The 24,264-nt window shown below is 41.5% G+C and overlaps 2 protein-coding genes across 3 annotated transcripts in view; both read right to left on the minus strand.

Annotated features, from left to right (window-relative positions):
* The window catches only part of CAPN3 (calpain 3), a 67,817-nt gene that overhangs the window by 22,092 nt on the left and 21,461 nt on the right, over positions 1 to 24,264 (minus strand). For both annotated transcript variants that reach the window (XM_032297849.1, XM_032297851.1), the window contains exons 2-5: positions 5,050 to 5,119; positions 3,545 to 3,663; positions 1,880 to 2,013; positions 686 to 854 (exon numbers count right to left, since the gene is read on the minus strand). In XM_032297849.1, coding sequence (XP_032153740.1) covers positions 686 to 854; positions 1,880 to 2,013; positions 3,545 to 3,663; positions 5,050 to 5,119 — 492 coding nt within the window. The remainder of the gene's footprint in view (positions 1 to 685; positions 855 to 1,879; positions 2,014 to 3,544; positions 3,664 to 5,049; positions 5,120 to 24,264) is intronic.
* Positions 5,050 to 24,264, minus strand: part of GANC (glucosidase alpha, neutral C) — a 130,112-nt gene continuing 110,897 nt past the window's right edge. Inside the window, exon 25 of the transcript XR_004274976.1 lies at positions 5,050 to 5,119. The gene's annotated coding sequence lies outside the window, so the exon portion shown is untranslated. The remainder of the gene's footprint in view (positions 5,120 to 24,264) is intronic.

The raw sequence follows: 24,264 nt of genomic DNA on the forward strand, positions 1-24,264 counted from the left end.
AAGTTCATCTATGGGGTTGTATGCTAACTGATATTCCCATCTGTCCACTGGGTGTGTTGGGAGAGGAAGGGCCAGAAATTCAGCTTGGGTCCCATTCTCCCCAATAGAAACCACTAAGACTATCATATTACTATACTGAGCAGCCTCAGGGAAGGTATGCCCCTTGAAGGAGGCCTGGCTATGGGCAGCCATCTCCCTACCCTTGGCTCCTGTTCACAGCATTTCTTTGCACTGAAAGGGGCTGCAGGCTTAGCTTCTCCCAGGTAACAACACAAAGCCCACATCCCGAGTGGGGGGAGGGTATGGTGAAACCCCAGTGACTGGGAGGATTTCTTAGGGAAATGGTGGACTTAGGTCCACAGCCAAGTATTTGGCCAGCTTAATAGGGAGTGTGCTGAGACTGAGGAGCACCAGCAAGGGAGGCCTTCACTGACACAGACCTCTCGACCAATTTCCACTGACATTCCAGGGCTTGGAATGTCCTTGATCAGTGTTTTTATTGAAAATCCCCAAGAACTATTCTCCCTTGAGAAATTCCCAGTCTTCAAAGTTGAGAGCCAGTTTCTGCTTCCTCAAACAAAACATTCGCTCTGTCCCACATAAAAGCTCTATACTGCCCTTCATTGGGTAAAAGGCTTCCTGACACTTGGAGCTCCCTGCCCTGTTCCTGACACCCCAGACTTACATCAATGGAGCAGCCCATGAGAGATCCTCTCTCAATGGCTTTCTTCATGATCTTGTACATGTCGCTAGGAGCATCCCTGATCTCAAAAAACTCCGTCACCCCTCCTGTGAAGTCCTCCATGGCCTCTGTGGTGTTCCCACCTTTCAGAGCTTCATAGGAACCATGGAGCCTTAGAGAGAGGATGGAGACCAAATATGGGGAGAGGGGTGTCACAGAGTTCCAGGAAACAAAACCTAGGTACCACTGCCACCAGAACTTTACCTCTTCGTGCTATGATGTTCTTTCATCAATTTCACATTAACCCTGTGAGCTAAGGGGATGGAAACAATGATTCCCTTTCCTCATAAATGAAGAAACTGAGCTTAGGAGGCTGAGTGACCTACCCAAGGCCACAGAGAGCCAGAAGCACTGGGATTGAAACCCAGCTATTCCTACTTCCTGAGAACTCTCTTTCCACTACATTAAAGCCATTAGCAGCTGCCGGTGTGGTGGCTCACACCTGCAATCCCAGCACTTCGGGAGGCCAAGGCTGGTGGATCACATGAGCCCAAGAGTTTGAGACCAGCCTTACCAACATAGCAAAACCCTGTCTCTACAAAAAATACAAAAATTAGCTGGGTGCGGTGCTGCCCGCATGTAGTCCCAGCTACTTGGCAGGCTGAGGCAGAAGGATCACCTTGAGCCCAGGAGGTCAATGCTGCAGTGAGCTGTGATTGCACCACTGCACTCCAGCCTAGGTGACAGAGTGAGACCTTGTTTCAAAAAAAGAAAAAAAAATCCATTATTAGCATCTAGGGTGGAGCTTTCAACTTGAGAGACAACATGGCTTTATAAATCTGCTACAAGCACATGAGGTTGAGCCAAGCAAGACTCTGGGATCTGAGCTCCAGAGATAACAATGCTCTGATTCCAGACTTGCAATACTACCACGGAGGCACAATGAAAGAACTCGCCATGGGAAGCTAAAGCTCAAGGTCTTCTACACAAATCTTAATTTCTACTCTGAAATTTAATGTTTTTAGTTAGAGCTGTTGTTGCCTGGAACTGATCTGTAACTTTGGGTCACAGTTGAACACGCCCACACACATGCATGTACAGAGGCACATGCATCTTCCTGTGAGTGAGGTCTTGGCTGGATTCTGCAACCCACTTTCTCACCTCTAGCCCCACCTCACATTCTAAAGCATTGCTTACTTAGCATAAGCCTTCTCCAGCAGAGCGCTCCAGAACTCATTGCGGTGATTGGACTTGGTGAAAACCAGTTGATTGTTGTATGTCGGCAGGCAGTCATCAATAACCACGTCCACCCACTCTCCATAGCGCCAGAACTGCACAGAAGCATCACGCACAGAGTCACATCCTCAGATTACTGTTAGGAAATTGTCCTTCCTCCACAGCCCTTAGGGGGTTCTTGGATATCAAAGCAGCATCATTTCCTGTACTCGCATCTGGGTGCCTGTTCATCCTATTCTGGGTTTGGAGTGTGTCAATCTGTCTCTAACTGGACTGTGTGATTTTTGAGGGCAGGAAGTGAGTTACATACACCTCACCTCTTCCACGGACTCCAGGCCAGTACCAGGTAGAATAGGTGCTCCTTGAGCGTCTTAGGATGTAAGATTTTCATTCTCCTGGCTCAGCAGGTCTGGGGCAGGACCTGGGTGTCAGAACTCTCAGGTGTCCCAGATGATTCAATGTGGCCAGGACTGGGAACTATGCAGTGAAGGCACTGTACTGATTTAGGTATTTCTTGATACCAAACTGAAGAACAAGGATTGAAATGGAGGAAGAAAGTGACCCAGAATCTACTCTAGCTGTCGCAGGAACATTTGTCCAATCATTTCAAATTTGGATGTTGCTCTTTTTTGAACTAATCCGTTTGAATTGAAAAGGACCAAATGCAGTTTGGTCTCCTTTTCAATGGCACTTTCTCCCTCATTGAAAAGAGAACAGATAGCTGCTATTTGTGTTTAAGGCCCTTTTAGATCTGAGACCCTTTAACTGTCAGAGGGAATCTAATAGTTTGATGGCACAGGGAAGAAATGAAATGCAGGGCCTGGCTGCCACACCATGTTCCCAAGACAGCAGGAGGTGGAGTCTTAGCCTGGAGATAGACCTTTTCTGAGGCCTTCTGTGCTGAGGTGCAAGACCAGGGGAGCAAGAACTGATGATCTGGGTCATCCTGGGACACGAGGGAGCCTTCAAAGCTGGAGACAGGCTGACTCCTCAGCATCCCGAAACTTCGAGACCCTCACAGGTAGAATTCACTTTGGTTCTGCTCTAGCACCAGCTCTATGCCAAGATGACTGGAACCCAGAACATTTCCAGTGGCTGGATGGATTCTAGAACCATGAGACTCAGTTCTGGGGCAAACATGAAGGCTGATCCCCAGGTTAAGCAGACTCTTCTTCCAGGGGTTGGAAGAGAGGAGTGATAGCCTTGGTACCACTATGTCTTAGAGAGGAAGAGGTACACAGGAGCCGTGGACCAGGGGTTCCTGTACAACCTGAAGGGTCCTGTGGCGTTCCAGTACTAATATCTTAGGGACCTACTTGAGAAGGGCTGCAGGCACTAACAGCAGCCAGACAGCTGCAGACACAAAAATAGACGCACAGGCCAGTAAACAGGATGTCTTCCTGCCTTTCTGGGACATAGCAGAAGGTTGGGGGGAGGGATTAGGTGCCAGAGATAAATAAGCAACTGTTTCCTCCCAGGCTTGAAGCCTTAAGGGGGTCCATGCCCACTGTTGCCGCTACAGGTAGATGGGTGGAAAGTCTCCTGGAGCTCTGGGAAGTCAAGGCCAGGAAACCAGCAGTTGGTGGCCTTCAGCTGACCCTCTTAACTACACTCTCATTACCTCACCTGAAAGTGGAAGATCCCTGCGTAGTTTTCGATGAAACTTTGATCATGGGGTATGACTCGGAAAAGAAGGCGCTGGTTCAGGGTCAGGCAGGCAATGGCTGCAAGAAACCAGCAGTCACCTGCAGACAGACACAGGGCATAGATCGTGAACAGCCCTCCTCCTCCTGGGAAGAAAGAGCCCCAATCCCAGCCAGCTCCTCCACTTTCCTGAACAGGGACTCCCTTGGTGCCCACTGTCCTACTTCCAGATCTGACCTCACAGAGGTGTCAACCCAGGGAAGGAGATTTGGACAGGAATTCCTTGAGCAACAAATATGATCAACAGGTAACTTACTCCCCTGTGACTAGACATTTTGCTCAGGGCTGCAGGCAGTTCCTCCATCTGTAGTATAAACTCACTTCCTTTTTAGGCCTCAATGGAGACAAAGCAGTAGGTAATCACAACTAGGGTGTTCTTCCGAACACCTTTAGGAAAGCCACCCTGCCCCGTGCCTTTGCAATGTGAGTCCAATTCCCCTTCTGACCTCAGCGAAGACTGAACATCATCCACCAGGATGATTTGAATTGGAAGGAAGGCCAGGTAGGCAGCTGCCCTGGAACCAGTCTATAGGGGGCAGTAAGACATTGCTGGCAATGGAATTAGATCAGGACATTCTCTCTCTCTCTCTCTCTCTCTCTCTCAATCTCTCTCTGTCTCTCTCTCTCTGTGTGTGTGTGTGTGTGTGTGTGTGTGTGTAATAGTGGGTGTACCTGGTCATAGAGCTGCCTTCTAAGGAGGATGGGTTAAGTGAAAAGCAACTGGAACAAAATAAGACAAATTCCCTTAATTTGGTCTTGGGTGCCTCTTTTCCTCAAACTTAAATTGTTTTTGTTGATGCTCTCTCCAATTTTACTTCACAGAGCTTGCTTATAGTCCATACCAAAGACAATACTTTCTGAACAAGAGGTTAAGAGAGGAAGATCACAAGGAGCAGCCAAGCTAACCAATAAAAGAGAAAATTGGGTGCTCATCCACATGGCAGATACCTTCTTTGTTGAAAGACTCCTTTAATATGGAGGTATGTTGGGGCAATTTAAACAAGGGTTCCAGTTACAGGTGCTTTCCTTGGCGATGCCATTTGTGTGTGTATCTAGAGTCTACATGCCCAAGGGGCATGCCTGGTGCACAGTCACAGAGCTGTCTTCAAAGAAAGACGGGTACAGTGAAAAACAGGATTCTTGTCATGCTGAGTGGGGTATGTAAGTGTCCCTGAGTTGCTGGAGAGGAGACACAGGATGCAGATACCCCCGTGACACATGGCTGAGTGCTAAAGAGGAATGTAGGAGGAAACAAAGCAATCCCCAGCACGTAGATAAATGACCATAAAGCAACTGTTATAAAAATCTTTCAAAAAGTTACTAGGAGCGAGAATAGACCATCCCTTTACCTCCTGGGAAGGGATCACACCTTGTAATCATCCCTTGATCATCTGGCAGGATCTGACCTGAGGCACTTTCCTACATACCTAGATCTCCTTGACAGATGTCAGTTCTGTTGGCTCCACCAATGATAAATCGGGGATTCTCGCAAATTTCCTGTGAAACAACAAGGAAATGACCAGGTAATAACAGTAGCTATTATTATTTTTTGAGACAGAGTCTCGCTCTGTCACCAGGCTGGAGTGCAGTGGCGTGATTTGGGCTCACTACAACCTTTGCTTCCCAGGTTCAAGCCATTCTCCTTCTTCAGCCTCCTGAGTAGCTGGGACTACAGGTGCATGCCACCACACCCGGCTAATTTTTGTATTTTTAGTAGAGACGGGGTTTCACCATGTTTGTCAGGATGGTCTCAATCTCTTGACTTCATGATCTGCCTGCCTTGGCCTCCCAAAGTGCTAGGATTACAGGTGTGAGCCACTGCGCCCGGCCCCAGTAGCTATTATTTATTCAGTTTCATTATGCAGTGTGCCTGATAGTATTCCCTTTGGCCTTGTGAAGGGAGTACTATCATTCTTATTTTTCAGATAAGGAAACTGAGGCCCAGAGAGGTTAAGAAACTTGTGCAAAGAAGTAAGTAAGTGGCAGCTAGTAAGTGGCAGAAGCCAGAAGCATGCTCCCTTTTTACATTGTCCCATGCTGCTTCCCACACTGTCATAATATCTGAGTAAGGATGCAACTTGAGAGTTAGGGCAGTATCAGCCGGGCATGGTGGCTCACACCTGTAATCCCAGCACTTTGGAAAGCCAAGGCAGGTGGATCATTTGAGGTCAGGAGTTTGAGACCAGCCTGACCAACACGGTGAAACCCTGTCTCTACTAAAAATACAAAAATTAGCCAGGCATGGTGGCAGACACCTGTAATCTCAGCTACTTGGAAGGCTGAGACAGGAGAATCAAAATAATAATTAATTAAAATCAATAAAATAATTATAGATTTAGTGTTTTGTTTTGGTTGCCCAGGCTGGAATGCAGTGGTGCCATCTCAGCTCACCGCAAGCTCCGCCTTCTGGATTCAAGCAATTCTCCTGCCTCAGCCTCTGGAGTAGCTAGGACTACAGATGTGCACTACCATGACTGGCTGATTTTTGTATTTTTAGTAGAGAGAGTTGGGGTTTCACCATGTTGGCCAGGCTGGTCTCTAACCCCTGACCTTAAGTGATCCGCCCGCCTTGGCCTCCTAAAGTGCTGGGATTACAGGCGTGAGCCACCATGCCAGGCCATCGTTTTGGTTTTAACTCCATTATTCTCAGCTTCCGGGAGTCTTGGCATTCCTGTGACACAGTTAAAATGGGCTCTCTCTCCCCACCTTCCCCCACCTCCATCACAACAACCCAATATAACTAAGTCAGCTGAAGCTCCTGCACTCAGGGTGTATCGCCCTAGTAGATGGAAAATCTTGCTTATACTACACCCCACAGCACACGTTCCATCTGCAACTCTGAGTGCAATGGAAGGATAAACCGTAACAATCGTTTTTAAAAAGGTTTACCGATATGGGGAGGGAAGGAATGAGGTGGCAGAAATATGGATGGAATTGCAACTCTGAATATAACTGTTTGAAAATAGTTTTGATTTAGGAATCATATAAAGTTTTAAATAATTAGAAGGCAAAATTAAAGAAAAAATAATTTTAAAAAGGCTTCTGGCTCTTTCTACCTTGTGAGGACTCAGCGAGGAGCCAGCCTCCGCAACCAGAAAGCAGGCCCGGATCACTGACTTCTACCCTCCAGAGTTGGACCTTCCAGAGTAATGGACTGTCTTCACACCTTTTCTCATCAATGCCCTCCTTGGGGGCCTATGGATCCCCAGAGGAAGAGTCTCCTGGACTGAGCACACAGGCATGGTCACCACAGGGCCATGTGGACAGGGAGGGGAAGCTGGAGGAGGAGTAGTGGGAGGCAGGGTGGGCGGGGCACCATCTCTTTCTGCACAGTCTCTTTCTTGCTTAAGAGTTTGCACCTGAGATGAAAGAGATCCAAGATGGCCAATTAGACACAACTCCAGTGCACAATACCCAGCGAAAGGGACAAAGAAATCCAGAGATCTCCTAGCTCCAACCGAGGTACCAGCTGCATTTCAACGGGTCTGGTCCCATGATGAGCAAAGACCACACAGGGCAGACTGAGGCGGGGAGGGGTGCTGCTTCACCCAGAAAGTGCCTCTGACCGACGAGTCAGAGGCTCCCCTCTGGCACTCTGGTCCAGATACAGTGCTTCCCTCAAAGCCTCAGCAGTACACAGAACAGGGTATCTTTGCTGGTCAAGCGCCGGGAATTACAAGCGCGGAGTTGAATAAGAGCCTGTGGACTGAGCTATTGTCCCCTCCCTCCACCTGGAGAAAGAGGGAGCTGTAAGCAGGAGCAGCTGGACCCCTTCCCCATGACCACAGAGAGAAAGCTGAAAGGGTAAGACGGACTGGTGCGGCTGGGTGGGTCCCTCCCCTCCCCCCACAAACTCCAGAGGGCTGAAGCTCTGACGCTAGTGGGTTGCGCAGCCAGTGCCACAGTCTGAGCTGAACCCTGAAGGATCCAGCCCAGTGGAGGAAGGGCAAAACCCACCACTAGAGGGGTGGGACTGGGCTACACAAAAAACACAGGAAGACTATATAGCAATGGGATGGCGTTCCTGACAACCCAGCAGCACCTACAGGTCATTGGAAGAGGTGGGCCTAATCTCCCAGTATAAACGAAAAAGACACAGGAAGCTTCCCTAGTAACCTGAAGGAGTCCCTAGAAACACAGTAGCGCCTCCACAGGCAGACAAGTGACCTCATCAAGCAGCTCCCTGACACCACAGCCAGGTAAATCCACAAAGATGGGAAAAAAAACAGTGCAAAAAAGATGAAACCATCACAGACCAGAACACCTCTTCTCCTTAAAGGGATCACAACTCCTGAACAACACAGGATCACCACTTGACTGAGAGGGCGACAAATTGACAGAAACAGGCTTCAGAAGGTGGATAATAACAAACATTTCTGAGCTAAAGGAACATGTTCTAACTCAATGCAAAGAAACCAAAAACCTGGAAAAAAGGTTAGACAAAATGCTAACTAGAATAACCAGCTTAGAGAAGAACATAAACAACTTGATGGAGTTGAAAAACAAAGCATGAGAACTACATGAAGCAAACACAAGTTTTAATAGCTGAATAGATCAAGCAGAAGAAAGGATATCAGAGATTGAAGATCAACTCAATGAAATAAAAAGAGAAGGCAAGACAGGAGAAAAAAGATTTAAAAAAAATGAACAAAGCCTGCAAGAAATACGGGATAATGGGAAAAGACCGAATCTATGCTTGATCGGTGTACCTAAATATGATGGGGAGAATGAATCCAAGCTGGAAAACACGCTCCAGGATATTATCCAGAACTTCCCAAGCCTAGCGAGGCAGTCCAAATTTCAAATTCAGGAAATACAGAGAACTCCACAAACACATTCCTCAAGAAGAGCAACCCCAAGGCACATAATTGTCAGATTCACCAGGGTTGAAATGAAGGAAAAAATGCTAAGGGCAGCCAGAGAGGAAGGTCAGGTCACTCACAAAGGGAAGCCAATCAGACTCACAGCAGATCTCTCAGCAGACACCCTACAAGCCAGAAGAGAGTGGGGGCCAATATTCAATATCCTTAAAGAAAAGAACTTTCAATCCAGAATCTCATATCCAGCCAAACTAAGCTTCATAACTGAAGGACAAATAAAATCCTTTATGAACAAGCAACTATTGAAAGATTTTGTCACCACCAGACCTGCCCTACAAGAGCTCCTGAAAGAAACACTAAGCACGGAAAGGAACAAGTACCAGGCACTGCAAAAACAAACCAGTGGGCAAAGAACAAAAATGCAATCAAGAAAATGAATCAACTAATGGGAAAGAAAAACAGCCAGTAACAAAATGGCAGGATCAGATTCACATATAACAATATTAACATTGAATGTAAACAGCCTAAATGCCCCAATCAAAAGACACAGACTGGCAAACTGGATTAAAAGTCAGAACCCATTGGTGTGCTGTATTCAGGAAACCCATCTCCCATACAAAGACACACATAGACTCAAAATAAAGGAATGGAAGATTTACCAGGCAAATGGAGAACAAAAAAAAGCAGGGGTTGCAATCCTAGTCTCTGATAAAATGGACTTCAAACCAACAAAGATCAAAAGAGACAAAGAAGGACATTACATAATGGTAAAAGGATTCATCCAACAGAAAGAGCTAACTATCCTAAATATATACGCCCCCAACACAGGAGCACCCAGATACATAAAGCAAGTTCTTAAAGACCTAAAACGAGATTTAGACTCCCACATAATAACACTGGAAGACTTCAACACTCCACCATCAATATTAGACAGATCAAGATCAACGAGACAGAAAATTAACAAGGATATCCAGGACTTGAATGCAGAGCTGGACCAAGTGGACCTAACAGACATATACAGAACGCTCCACCCCAAATCCACAGAATATACACTTTTCTCAGCACCACATTGACCACATCACTGGGAGCAAATCACTCCTCAGCAAATGCAAAATAACATAAATCATAACAAACAGTCTATCAGGCCACAATGCAATCAGACTAGAACTCAGGATCAAGAAACACACTCAAATCCACACAATCGCTTGGAAACTGAACAACTTGCTTCTGAGTGTTGACTGGATAACCAATGAAATGAAGGCACAAATAAAGATGTTCTTCAAAACCAATCAGAATGAAGATACAACTTACCAGAACCTCTGGGACATCTTTAAAGCAGTATCTCGAGGAATATATATAGCAATAAATGCCCACCAGAGAAAAGAAGAACGATCTAAAATTGACAGCCTATGATCAAAATTGAAAAAGCTAGAGGAGCAAGATTTAAAAAACTCAAAACCTAGCAGAAGACAAGAAATAACTAAGATCAGAGCCGAACTGGAGATAGAGACACAAAAAACCCTCCAAAAATCAATAAATCCAGGAGCTGTTTTTTTTTTTTTTTTTTAAAGATCATCAAAATAGACAGACTGCTAGCCAGATTAATAAAAAAGAAAAGGGAAAAGAATCAAACAGATGCAATAAAAAACGATAAAGGGGATAACACCACTGATCCCACAGAAATAAAAACTACCATTAGAGATTACTACAAACAGCTCTACTCACATAAACCAGTAAACCAGGGAGAAATGGATAAATTCCTAGATACTTGTACTCTACCAAGACTAAACCAAGAGGATGTTGAAACCCTGAATAGACCAGTAACAAGGGCTGAAGTAGAGGCAGCAATCAATAGCCTACCAACCAAAAAAAGTCCAGGTACAGATGGGTTCACAGCCAAATTCTACCGGACGTACAAAGAGGAGCTGGTTCCAATTCCTTCTGAAACTGTATCAAACAATACAAAAGGAGGGACTCCTCCCTAACTCATTTTATGAGACCAACATCATCCTGATACCAAAACCAAGCACAGACTCAGCTAAAAAAGAAAACTTCAGGCCAATATCCATGATGAACATTGATGCAAAAATCTTCAATAAAATACTGGCAAACAGATTGCAACAGCACATCAAGAAGCTTATCCATCAGGACCAAGTAGGCTTCATCCCGGGGATGCAAGGCTGGTTCAACATACATAAATCCATAAATGTAATCCATCGCATAAATGGAACCAAAGACAAAAACCACATGATTATCTCAATAGATGCAGAGAAGGCCTTTGACAAAATTAAACAGCCCTTCATGCTAAAAACTCTCAATAAACTAGGTATTGACGGAACATATCGTAAAATGATAAAAGCTTTTTATGACAAACCTACAGCCAATATCATACTGAATGGGCAAAAACTGGAAGCATTCCCTTTGAAATCAGGCATTAGACAAGATACCCTCTCTCACCACTCCTATTCAACATAGTATTGGAAGTTCTAGCCAAAGCAATCAGGCAGGAAAAAGAAATAAAGCATATTCAATTAGGAAAGGAGGAAGTCAAACTGTCTCTATTTGCAGATGACATGATTATATATCTAGAAGACCCCATTGTCTCAGCCCAAAATCTTCTCAAACTGATAAGCAACTTCAGCAAAGTCTCAGGATATAAAATCAATGTGCAGAAATCACAAGCAGTCCTATACACCCATAACAGACAAACAGAGAGCCAAATCAAGAGCAAACTCCCATTCACAATTACTACAAAGAGAATAAAATATCTAGGAATACAACTAACAAAGGATGTAAAGGACCTATTCAAGAAGAACTACAAACCACGCTCAAGGAAATAAGAGGACACAAACAGATGGAGAAACATTCCATGCTCATGGTTAAGAAGAATCAATATCGTGAAAATGGCCATACTGCACATGGTAATCTATAGATTCAATGCTATCCTCATCAAGCTACCAGTGACCTTCTTCACAGAACTGGAAAAAAAGTTTTAAAGTTCATATGGAATCACAAAAGACCCCACATAGCTAAGACAATCCTAAGCAAAAAGAACAAAGCTGGAGGCATCATACTGCCGGACTTCAAACTATACTACAAGGCTACAGTAATCAAAACAGCATGGTACTGGTACCAAAACAGAGACATAGACCAATAGAACAGAACAGAGACCCCAGAAGAAACACCACACATCTACAACTATCTGATCTTTGACAAACCTGGCACAAACAAGAAATGGGGAAAGGACTCCATGTTTAATAAATGATATTGGGAAAACTGGCTAGCCATGTGCAGAAAGCAGAAACTGGACCCCTTCCTATTACCTTACACTAAAATTAAATCCAGATGGATCAAAGATTTAAACATAAAACCTAACACCATAAAAACACTAGAAGAAAATGTAGGGAAAACCATCCAGGATGTAGGCATAGGCAAGGACTTCATGACTAAAACACCAAAAGCAATGGCAACAAAAGCCAAATTGACAAATGGGATCTAATTAAACTCCAGAGCTTCTGTACAGCAAAAGAAACCATCATTAGAGTGAATTGGCAACCAACAGAATGGGAAAAAATTTTTGCAATCTACCCATCTGACAAAGGGCTAATATCCAGAATCTACAAGGAACTAAAACAGATATACAAGAAGAAAACCAAACAACCCCATTCAAAAGTGGGCAAAAGATTTGAACAGACACTTCTTAAAGAAGACATATATGAGGCCAAAAAACATTAAAAAATGCTCATCATCACTGGTCATTAGAGAAATGCAAATCAAAATCACACTGAGATATCATCTCATACCAGTTAGAATGGCAATCATTAAAAAATCTGGAGACAACAGATGCTGGAGAGGATGTGGAGAAATAGGAACACTCTTACACAGTCGGTGGGAGTGTAAATTAGTTCAACCACTGTGGAAAACAGTGTGGCGATTTCTCAAGGATCTAGAAATAGAAATTCCTTTTAACCCAGCAATCCCATTACCGGGTATGTACCCAAAGAACTATAAATTGTTCTACTATAAAGACACATGCACACATATGTTCATGGCAGCCCTGTGTACAATAGCAAAGACCTGGAACCAACCCAAATGCCCATCGATGATAGACTGGACAAAGAAAATGTGGTACATATACACCATGGAATACAACACAGCCATGAAAAATGATGAGTTTGTGTCCTTTGTAGGGACCTGGATGAATCAGGAAACCACCATTCTCAGCAAACTGAAACAAGAACAGAAAGCAAACACCATATGTTCTCACTTATAGGTGGGTGTTGAACAACGAGAACACATGGACTCAGGGAGAGGAACATCATACACTGGGGGCAATTGGAGGGGTAGGGAAGAGACAGTGGGATGTGGGGAGGGAGGGAAGGGCGGGGAGGGATAACATGGGGAGAAATGCCAGATATAGTATGCACCTAAAGTAAAATAAACTAAAAAAAAAAAAAGAGTTTGTATCTGAGATGGGCAAGATGGCCGATTAGGAGCAGCTCTAGATTGCAGCTCCCAGTGAGAGCACAGATGGACAAAGATGGCAGAAGAAGAAACTGGCCACAACCCTTACTGTTCTGCAGCCACTGCAGGTGATCCCCAGGCAAGCAGGGCCTGGAACAGACCTCTAGCAGTCCTACAGCAGAGGGACCTGTTAGAAGGAAAACTAAGAAACAGAAAGAAATAACTTCATCATCAACAAACTGGACGTTCACTCAGAGACCCCATCTGAAAGTCAACAACCACAGGTAAATAAATCCACAGGTAAATAAATCCACAAAGATGGGAAGAAACCAGTGCAAAAAGGATGAAAACACCCAAAACCAGAATGCCTCTCCTCCTCCATGGGATCACAAATCCTCACCAGCAAGGAAACAAGGCTGGATGGAGAATGAGTCTGATGGACAGAAACAGACTTCAGGAGGTGGGTAATAAGAAACTTCTCTGAGCTAGAAGAACATGTTCTAACCCAATGCAAAGAAACTAAGCACCTTGAAAAAAGGTTTGATGAAATGCTAATGAGAATAAACAGCTTAGAGAAGAATATAAATGAATTGATGGAGCTGAAAAACACAACACAAGAACTTCACGAAGCATACATAAGTTTCAATACCTGAATTGACCAAGCAGAAGAAAGGATATCAGAGATTGAAGATCAACTCAATGAAATAAAATGAGAAGGCAAGATTAGAGAAAAAAGGGTAAAAAGAAATGAACAAAGTCTCCAAGAAATATGGGACTATGTGAAAAGACCTAATATACATTTGATAGGTGTACCTGAATGTGACAGAGAGAATGAATTCAAGCTGGAAAATACTCTTCAGGATATTATCCAGGAAAACTTCCCCAACCTAGCAAGGCAGGCCAATATTCAAGTCCAGGAAATACAGAGAACACCACAAAGATATTCCTCAAGAAGAGCAACCCCAAGGCACATTGTCAGATTCACCAGGGTTGAAATGAAAGAAAAAATGCTAAGCGCAGCCAGAGAGAAAGGTCGGGTTACTCACAAAGGGAATCCCATCAGACTCACAGCAGATCTCTCAGCAGAAACCCTACAAGCCAGAAGAGAGTGGGGGCCAATGTTCAACATCCTTAAAGAAAAGAGTCTTTAACCCAGGATTTCATATCCACCCAAACTAAGCTTCATAAGCAAAGGAGAAATAAAATCCTTTACCAACAAACAATTACTCAGAGATTTCTTCACCACCAGGCCTGCTTTACAAGAGCTCCTGAAAGAAGCACTAAACATAGAAAAAACAACAAGTGCCAGCCACTCCAAAAACATACCAAATGTTAAAGAGCATTGACACAATGAATAAACTGCATCAACTAACGGGCAAAACAGTCAGTTAGCATCAAAATGGCAGGATCAAATTCACACATAACAGTATTAACCCTAAATGTAAATGGGCTAAACACCCCAATCAAAAGACACAGACTGGCAAATTGGATAAAAAGCCAAAACCCATCACTGTGCTGTATCCAGGAAACCCATCTCACATGCAAGGATACACAAAGGCTCAAAATAAAGGGATGGAGGTAGATTTACCAAGCAAATAGAAAGCAAAAAAATCAGGAGTTGCAATCCTGGTCTCTGATAAAATAGACTTTAAAGCAACAAAGATCAAAAGAGACAAAGAAAGACATTACATAATGTTAAAAGATCAATGCAAAAAGAAGAGCTAAGGATCCTAAATATATACATGCCCAATACAGGAGCACCCAGATACATAAAGCAAGTTCTTAATGACTTACAAAGAGACTTAGACTTCCATACAATAATAGTGGGAGACTTTAACGCTCCACTGTCAATATTAGACAGATGAATGAGACAGAAAACTAATAAGGATATCCAGGACTTAGCTGAGACCTGGACCACGCAAACCTAATAGACATTTGCTGAACTCTCCACCCCAAATCCACAGAATATACATTCTTCTCAGCACCACATCACACCTACTCTAAAATTGACCACATAATCGGAAATAAATCACTCCTCAGCAAATGCAAAAGAACGGAAATCATAACAAACAGTCTCTCAGACCACAGTGTAATCAACTTAGAACTCAGAATTCAGAAACTAACTCAGAACCTCACAGCTTCATGGAAACTGAACAACTGGCTCTTGAATGTTGACTGGACAAACAATGAAATGAAGGCAGAAATAAAGATGTTCTTCAAAACCAAGGAGAACGAAGACACAACATACTAGAATGTCTGGGACACATTTAAAGCAGTCTGTAGAGGAAAATATATAGCAATAAATGCCCACATGAGAAGCAAGGAGAGATCTAAAATCGACACCGTATCATCCAAATTGAAACAGCTAGAGGAGCAAGATAAAAAAAAACTCAAAACCTAGCAGAAAACAAGAAATAACTAAGATCAGAGCAGAACCGAAGGAGATAGAGACACAAAAAACCCTTCAAAAAAATCAGTAAATCCAGGAGTTGGTTTTTCGAAAACATCAACAAAATAGACAGACCACTAGCCAGATTAATAAAAAAGGAAAGAGAGAGGGCCAGGTGCGGTGGCTCACGCCTGTAATCCCAGCACTTTGGGAGGCCGAGGCGGGTGGATCACGAGGTCAAGAGATCGAGACCATCCTGGTCAACATGGTGAAACCCCATCTCTACTAAAAATACAAAAATTAGCTGGGCATGGTGGCGCACGCCTGTAGTCCCAGCTACTCGGGAGGCTGAGGCAGGAGAATTGCTTGAACCCAGGAGGCGGAGGTTGTGGTGAGCCGAGATCGCGCCATTGCACTCCAGCCTGGGTAACAAGAGCGAAACTCCGTCTCAAAAGAAAAAAAAAAAAAAAAGGAAAGAGAGAATAATCAAATAGATGTAATAAAAAACGATAAAGGGGATATCACCACAGATTCCACAGAAATACAAACCATCATCAAAGATTATTACAAACAACTCTCTGCACATAAACTAGTAAACCTGGAGGAAATGGATAAATTCCTGGACACTTGCATCCACCCAAGCCTAAACCAGGAAGAAGTTGAAACCCTGAATAGACCAATAACAAGGGCTCAGGTTGAGGCAGCAATTAATAGCCTACCACCCAAAAAAAGCCCAGGTCCAGACGCGTTCACAGCTGAATTCTACCAGACATACAAAGAGGAGCTGGTGCCATTCCTTCTGAAACTATTCCAAACAATCCCAAAAGAGGGAATCCTTCCCAAATCATTTTATGAGACCAACATCAGCCTGATACCAAATCCTGGCAGAGACTCAAGAAGAAAAGAAAACTTCAGGCCAATATTCATGATGAACATATATGCAAAAATCTTCGATCAAATACTGGCAAACCGACTGCAACAGCACATCAAAAAGCTTATCCATAATGATCAAGTAGGCTTCATCCCAGGGATGCAAGGCTGGTTAACATACGCAAGTGTATAAACAGAACCAAAGACAAAAACTATGTGATTATCTCAATAGAGGCAGATAAGGCCTTTGGCAAAATTCAACAGCCCTTTATGCTAAAAACTCTCAATAAACTTGGTATTGATGGAACGTATCTCAAAATAATAAAAGCTACTTATGACAAACCCACAGCCAATATCATACTGAATAGGCAAAAACTGGAAGCATTTCCTTTGAAATCTGGCACTAGACAAGGATCCCCTCTCTCACCACTCGTATTCAATATAATATTGGAAGTTCTAACCAGAGCAATCAGGCAAGAAAATGAAATAAAGTGTATTCAATTAGGAAAGGGGGAAGTCAAATTGTCTCTATTTGCAGACGACACAATTGTATATTTAGAAGACCCCATCGTCTCAGCCCAAAATCTCCTGAAACTGATAAGCAACTTCAGCAAAGTCTTAGGATACAAAATCAGTGTGCAGGAATCACAAGCATTCCTATACACCAATAACAGACTTAAAGAGAGCCATATCAAGAACAAACTGCCATTCACAATTGCTACAAAAAGAACAAAATACCTAGGAATACAACTAACAAAGGATGTAAAGGACCTCTTCAAGGAGAACTACAAACCACTGCTCAATGAAATAAGATAGGACACAAACGGATGGAGAAACATTCCATGCTCATGGTTAGGAAGAATCAATATCATGAAAATGGCCATACTGCCCAAACTAATCTACAGATTCAACACTATCCCCATGGAGCTACCAATGACCTTCTTCACAGAACTGGAAAAAACCACCTTAAACTTCCTATGGAACCAAAAGAGAGCCCGCATAGCCAAGTCAATTCTGAACAAAAAGAACAAAGCTGGAGGCATCACACTACCTGACTTCAAACTATACTACAAGGCTACAGTAATCAAAACAGCATGGTGCTGGTACCAAAACAGAGATATAGACCAATGGAACAGAACAGAGGCCTCGGAGGCAATGCCACACATCTACAACCATCTTTGACAAACCTCACAAAAACAAGCAATGGGGAAAGGATTCTTCCCTGTTTAATAAATCGTGTTGGGAAACTGGTTAGCCATGTGCAGAAAGCAGAAACTGTACCCTTTCCTGACACCTTACAGTAAAATGAACTCCAGATGGATTAAAGACTTAAACATAAGACCTAACACCATAAAAATCCTATAAGAAAATCCAGGCAAAACCATTCAGGACATAGGCATAGGCAAGGACTTCATGACTAAAACATCAAAAGCGTTGGCAACAAAAGCCAAAATAGACAAATGGTACCTAATCAAACTCCACAGCTTCTGCACAGCAAAAGAAACAGTCATTACAGTGAACTGGCAACCATCAGAATGGGAAAAAAAATTTGCAAGCTACCACCTGACAAAGGGCTAATATCCAGAATCTACAAAGAACTAAAAGAGATTTACAAGAAATAAACAAACCCATTCAAAAGTGGGCGGAGGATATGAACAGACACTTTCAAAAGAAAACATATATGAGGCTACAGTAACCAAAACAGCATGGTGCTGGTACCAAAACAGAGATATAGACCAATGGAACAGAACAGAGGCCTGTTTTCAACAAACATATGAAAAAAGGCTCATTGTCACTGGTCATTAGAGAAATGCAAATCAAAACCACATTGAGATACCATCTCACGCCAGTTAGAATGGTGATCATTAAAAAATCTGGAGACAACAGATGCTGGAGAGGATGTGGAGAAATAGGAACACTTTTACACTGTTGGTGGGAATGTAAATTAGTTCAACCATTGTGGAAGACACTGTGGTGATTCCTCAAGGACCTAGAAATAGAAACTCCATTTGACCCAGCAATCCCATTACTGGGTATGGATTACAAATCATTCTATTATAAGGACACATGCATGTAAATGTTCATTGTGGCACTGTTTACTATAGCAAAGACTTGGAACCAACCCAAATGCCCATCGATGATAGACTGGACAGGGAAAATATGGCACATATACACCATGGAATACTATGCAGCCATAAAATACGATGAGTTTGTGTCCTTTGCAGGGATATGGATGAACCTGGAAACCATCATTCTCAGCAAACTGACACAAGAACAGAAAATCAAACACCGCATGTTCTCACTCATAGGTGGGTGTTGAACAATGAGAAGACATGGGGAGGGGAGCATCACACGCTGGAGTCTGTCGGGTCGAACTAGGGGAGGGACAGCAGAGGGTGGGAAGTTGGGGAGGGATAACATGGGGAGAAATGCCAGATATAGGTAATGGGGAGGAAGGCAGCAAACCACACTGCCATGTGTGTACCTATGCAACAATCTTACATGTTCTTCATATGTACCCCCAAACCTAAAATGAAAAAAAAAAAAAGTCTTCTGTAAAAGCTGAAAGCCGGCTGGGCATGGTGGCTCATGCCTGTAATCCTAGCACTTTGGGAGGCTGAGGTGGGTGGATCACCTGAGGTCAGGAGTTCAAGACCAGCCTGGCCATCATGGTGAAACCCCATCTTTAAAAAAAAAAAAAAAAAAATATAAAAAAAAAAAAAAGCTGAAAGCAAACTGAGGCAAACGGACCTAACTGCATATGAAGTTGGTGGCATAACCACGCACAGAAAAATAATTATTTCAAGTCACTTAAAATACATTTTGGCTGTGTATCCCTTTTGGAATATATCCTAACGACAAAAACGAAAACTATAAAGAAATATGAACTCTGAATGTTATGAAGATACTAAAATAAAGGAAATATGAACTATAAGAAGTAATAAAATTGGCCAAGTGTGGTGGCTTATACCTGTGTTCCCAGCACTTTGGGAGGCCAAAGGGAGAGAATCACTTGAGGCCAGGAGTTTGAGACCAGTCTGGGCAACATAGTGAGACCCCATCTCTACAAAAAATAAAAGGATTAATTGGACAAGGTGGCACATGCCTATAGTCCCAGCTACTTGGGAGACTGAGGTGGAAGAATCACTTAAACCCGGGAGGCAGAGGTTGCTGTGAGCCAAGATCAAGCCACTGCACTCCAGCCTGGACAACGGAGTGAGGCTCTGTCAAAACAAACAAACAAACAAAAAAACCCCACCATAATTTGAAAGATCTTTCCTGAAATAAAAACACATATTTAATACTACATATTGATTGAAAGGGCAAACTGAATATCAACCCAGAATGACCAACATGAATATACATTCTAGAAAATTACTGTGATGCAAAGAAAATGAAAAATACTGGGCATATAGGGAGAACAAACAAGTGACTTTTAAGGGGAAAACATTAGATTATTACCAGACTTTCCAGTAGCAAGGCTTTTTTATGTCAGAAGAAATTGGAGCAGTATATTTAAGATGCTCAAGAAAAGAAAATGTGAACCAAGAATTTATATACAACATGACTTCCTTTATTCATTTCAAGAATAAAGGATGTAGGCTGTTTCTAATACATAAGAATTCAGGGAATATTGCTCCCATGAGCTCTTCCTGAGGAATATACTAGAGAATAATCTTCAGACAACCAGAAGGTTTAGAAGGACATTAACATAAGGACTGGGAATAAACAGTATATTGCCATTTGTAGAAATAAAAGTACTTTGTGCTTTGGTGGCTTTCTGTAGTCAACTGTTTTGAATTTTGTCTTTTTATCTTTTGTGTATCTATTACAGGCTTTTGATTTATGGTTATCCTGAGGGCTTACATAAAACATCTTATAACTAGTACCACATTGTTTTGATTAGCATTGCACTAAGCACTGTACTAAGTTTTAAAATAGGAAAGTGTGTGTTCTCCAATTTTGTTTTTCTTTTTCAATGCTATTTTCGCTATTTGGGGTCCCTTGTAATTTCATATATTTCATTTACCAGTGAAACCATTCAGTCCTGGGCTTTTATTTTTGCTGTTGTTGAGAGGTTTCTTAATACTGACCTAATTTTCTTACTTGTTAGAGATCTACTCAGATTTTCTTTCTTCTTGAGTCAGTTTTGGTAGTTTGCATATTTCTAGGAATTTGTCCATTTAATCTAGATTAATTTGGCATAAAATTTTTCATAGTATTCTCATAGTTTTTTATATTTCTGTAAAGTCAGTAGTAATGTCACCACTTTAGTTTCTCATTTTAGTAATTTGAGTATTCTCTTTCTCTTTCTTCCGTGGTCAGTATAGCTATAGGTTTGTCAAATTTATTGATCTTTTAAAGAATCAACTTTGGGTTTTTTAAATTCTTTGCTGTTTTTCTATTCTCTATTTTATTTATCTTTACTCTAATTTTGTTATTTCCTACTTTATTTCCTACTTCTGCTAGTTTTGGGTTTAGTTGCTCTTTTCCCCTAATTCTTGAAGGTGTAAAATTAGATTATCAATTTGAGATCTTATTTTTTAATGTAAACTTTTAATTAGAATTATAAATTTCTCTCTCAGACTGCTTTTGGTGAATCCTGTAAGTGTTGGTAGCTTGTGTTTTCATTTTAATTTGTCTCAAAATATTATCTAGTTTTCCTTGTGATTTCTTCATTGGCCTACTGATTAAGAGTGTATTATTTTGTTTCTTCATTTTTTTTAAATTTTTCAGCTTTTTTTGGTTATTATAAGTTTCAGTTCATTGTTGTTGGAGAAAATATTTTATGTGACTTTAATCTTTCAAAATGCACTGAGACTTATTTTATGGCTTAACATATGGTCTATTCTTGAGACTGTTCCAGGTTACTTGAGTAAAATATGTATTATGCTGTTGTTGGTTAGAGTGTTCTGTATATGTTAGTTAGGTCTAGTTGGCTTGTGGTATTTTTCAAATCCTCTATTTTCTTATTGTTCTTCTTTGTCTGGTTCCATTTATTATTGCAAGTGGGGGGTCTGAAGTATCCAACTATTATTATTGTAGAACTGTACATTTCTCTCTTCAATTCTGTTAATTTTTTCTTCATGTATTTTAGGACATTGTTGTAGATGCATATATGTTTATACTTTTTATATCTTTCTGATGGTTTGGCCATTTTGTTATTATAAACTGTTCTTCTTTGTCTGTAGTAAACGTTTTTGCCTTATATTAAAAAAAAAAAAGTACATGATGGCTAGGCATGGTGACTCATGCCTGTAATCCCAGCATTTTGGGAGGCCAAGGTGGGTGGATCACGAGACCAGGAGTTCAAAACCAGCCTGGCCAACATGACGAAACCGCGTCTCTACTAAAAATACAAAAATTAGTCGGGTGCGGTGGCTCATACCTGTAGTCCCGGCTACTCAGGCGGTTGAGGCAGAAGAATTGCCTGAGCCTGGGAGGCGGAGGTTGCAGTTAGCCAAGATTGCACCATTGCACTCCATCCTGGGTGACAGTGAGACTCTGTCTCAAAACAAAACAAAAAACATCAAAAACCCCAAGGTACTTGATGATTAAGGGGAGGATGTAAAGTATGTAATGTATTGCCTGTAGTGTTTGGGCAATGAACAACTATTTAAAACCATTTTAAGTGAAAGGAGGAAGAAGAAAGCCTATGGAAAAACTGTAAACTGTTTTCAGGAATTATTTTGGTAGTGATATTATTAATACTCTTATTCTGCAACTTAATCAAACAAACAAAAGTAGAGGAAATTCATTGCTACCAGACTTGCCATGCAAGAAATGTTAAACGAAGTTCTTTAGAGAGGAAAAAAAATGATACAGGTCCGAAACTTGGACCCACACAGAGAAAGGAAGAGCACTGGAGAAGAAATAAATGAAGATAAAATAAAATCTTGATTTTAAATTCTTAGTCTAAAGGGTCACTTAGTTAAAATTACAATAAAAATAATGTACTGGGCAATTATAGCATACAGATAAGTGAAATGAATGACAGTAATGTCATAAGCAAAGGAAGGAAGGAGATATTCTGTTCTCTGTTATAAAATACCTAGACTACAAACTAAATGGTATAGTGTTATTTGAGGGTGGACTTAATTGAAAACATATATTGGAAACTCTAGCATGACCACTAGAATTGAAAAAAGAAGTATCATTAATACACCAAGAGAGGAGATAAGGCCAGGTGCTATGGTTCACACCTGGAATCCCAGCACTTTGGAAAGCCAAGGCAGGCAGATTGAGCTCAGGAGTTTGAAATTAGCGTGGGCAACATGAGAAAACCCTGTTTTTACCAAAAGGGAAAAAAATGCGCACACACACACACACACACACACACACACACACACACACACACACTAGTTGGGCATTGTGGCATGCATCTGTAGTCCCAGCTACTTGGGAGGCTGAGATAGGAGACTAACTTGAGCCCAGGAGGTGGAGGTTGCAGTGAGCCAAGATCATGCCACTGCACTCCAGCCTGGATGACAGAGCCAGACCCTGTCAAAAAAAAAAAAAAAAAAAAGGAGGTAAATGGATAAAATATAAAACTTTCAGTTAAATCACCCAGAAAAGGGGACAGAGACAAGAACAAATACAATAAATAGAAATCAGTTATAAACATGGCAGGTAGTAATCTCTATTATAATCACTTACATATGACTGATCAAAACATGCTAATTAAAAGACAAAGACTGTGAAAGTGGGTAAAAACAAGACTCAGCTATATGTTGTCTGCAAGAAACCCACTTTATTTATTGGTTTGAGATGGAGTTTCGCTCTTGTCATCTACGCTGGAGTGCAATGGCATGATCTCAGCTCACTGCCACCTCCACCTCTCAGTTTCAAGCAATTCTCCTGCCTCGGCCTCCTGAGTAGCTGGGATTACAGTAGTGCACCACCACACTTGGGTAATTTTGTATTTTTAGTAAAGATGAGATTTCACCATGTTGGCCAGGCTGGTCTCAAACTCCTGACCTCAGGTGATCTACCCACCTTGGCCTCCCAAAGTGCTGGGATTACAGGTGTGAGCCACCGCTCCTGACAACCAATTTAAAAGAATAGAAAGCATACAAAGTATCTTCACAGACCACAATGGTATGATACTCGAAATCAATAACAAAAAGATAGTTGAAAAATCCCAAATTATTTGGAAACCTAACAACACAGTTCTAAATAACACATGGGGCCAAAGAAGAAATGTCAAAAGAATTTACAAAGTATTTTTAACTAGGTGAAAATAAAAATATAACATCAAAATTTGTGGGGTACAATAAAAGCAGTGCTTAAAGGGAAAGTTATGGCATTAAATGCATAATTTAGAAAAGAAAGAAAAGAAAAATCAACAAGCAATATTCCACCTTAGGATACTAGAGAAGAGACATTTAAGCCTAAAGCAAGCAGAAGAAAAGAAATAATAAAAAAAATCAGAGCAGAAATAAAAGACAAGAAAACAATAGAAAGCCAATGAAAACAAAAATGATTCTTTGGGAAGATCAATAGAATTGATAAACCTCTAGCCATGGTAAACAAGAAAAATAGAAAACACAAATTACTAATATCAAAAATAAAGGAGAGGTTATCAATACTCAACAAACATTAAGGGGATAATAAAGGAATATATGGACATCTCCATGCCCACAAATTTGATAACAGGTGAAACCGAGAAATTTCTTGAATGATACAAACTACCAAAATGCATACAAGGAGGATTACATAATCTGAATATTATATCTATCAAGAATATTCAGTCAATAATTAATAACCCTCCAAAAAAGAAGGCACCAGAATCACATGGTTTCACTAGTGGATCCTAGAAAATATTCAAGAAAGAAATAATATCAATTTTCCACAATATCTTCCATAAAATAGAAGCAACACTTTCTAACTCATTCTATCAGGGCAGGATCACCCTAATACCCAAGCCAGAAAAAGACACTGTAATATAGGAACACTACAGACCAATATCTGTTATGAACATAGAAGCAAAATCCTCAACAAAATATGAGCAACTCAAAAACAACAATGTATAAACAGAATAATACACCATGACCAAGTGGGATTTATTTGAGGTAAAAGGTTTATTCAACATTCAAAAA

The sequence above is a fragment of the Sapajus apella genome, unplaced genomic scaffold (genome assembly GCF_009761245.1).
Source record: "Sapajus apella isolate SASKATOON/1434 unplaced genomic scaffold, GSC_monkey_1.0 scaffold37, whole genome shotgun sequence".
Lineage (NCBI taxonomy): Eukaryota > Metazoa > Chordata > Mammalia > Primates > Cebidae > Sapajus > Sapajus apella.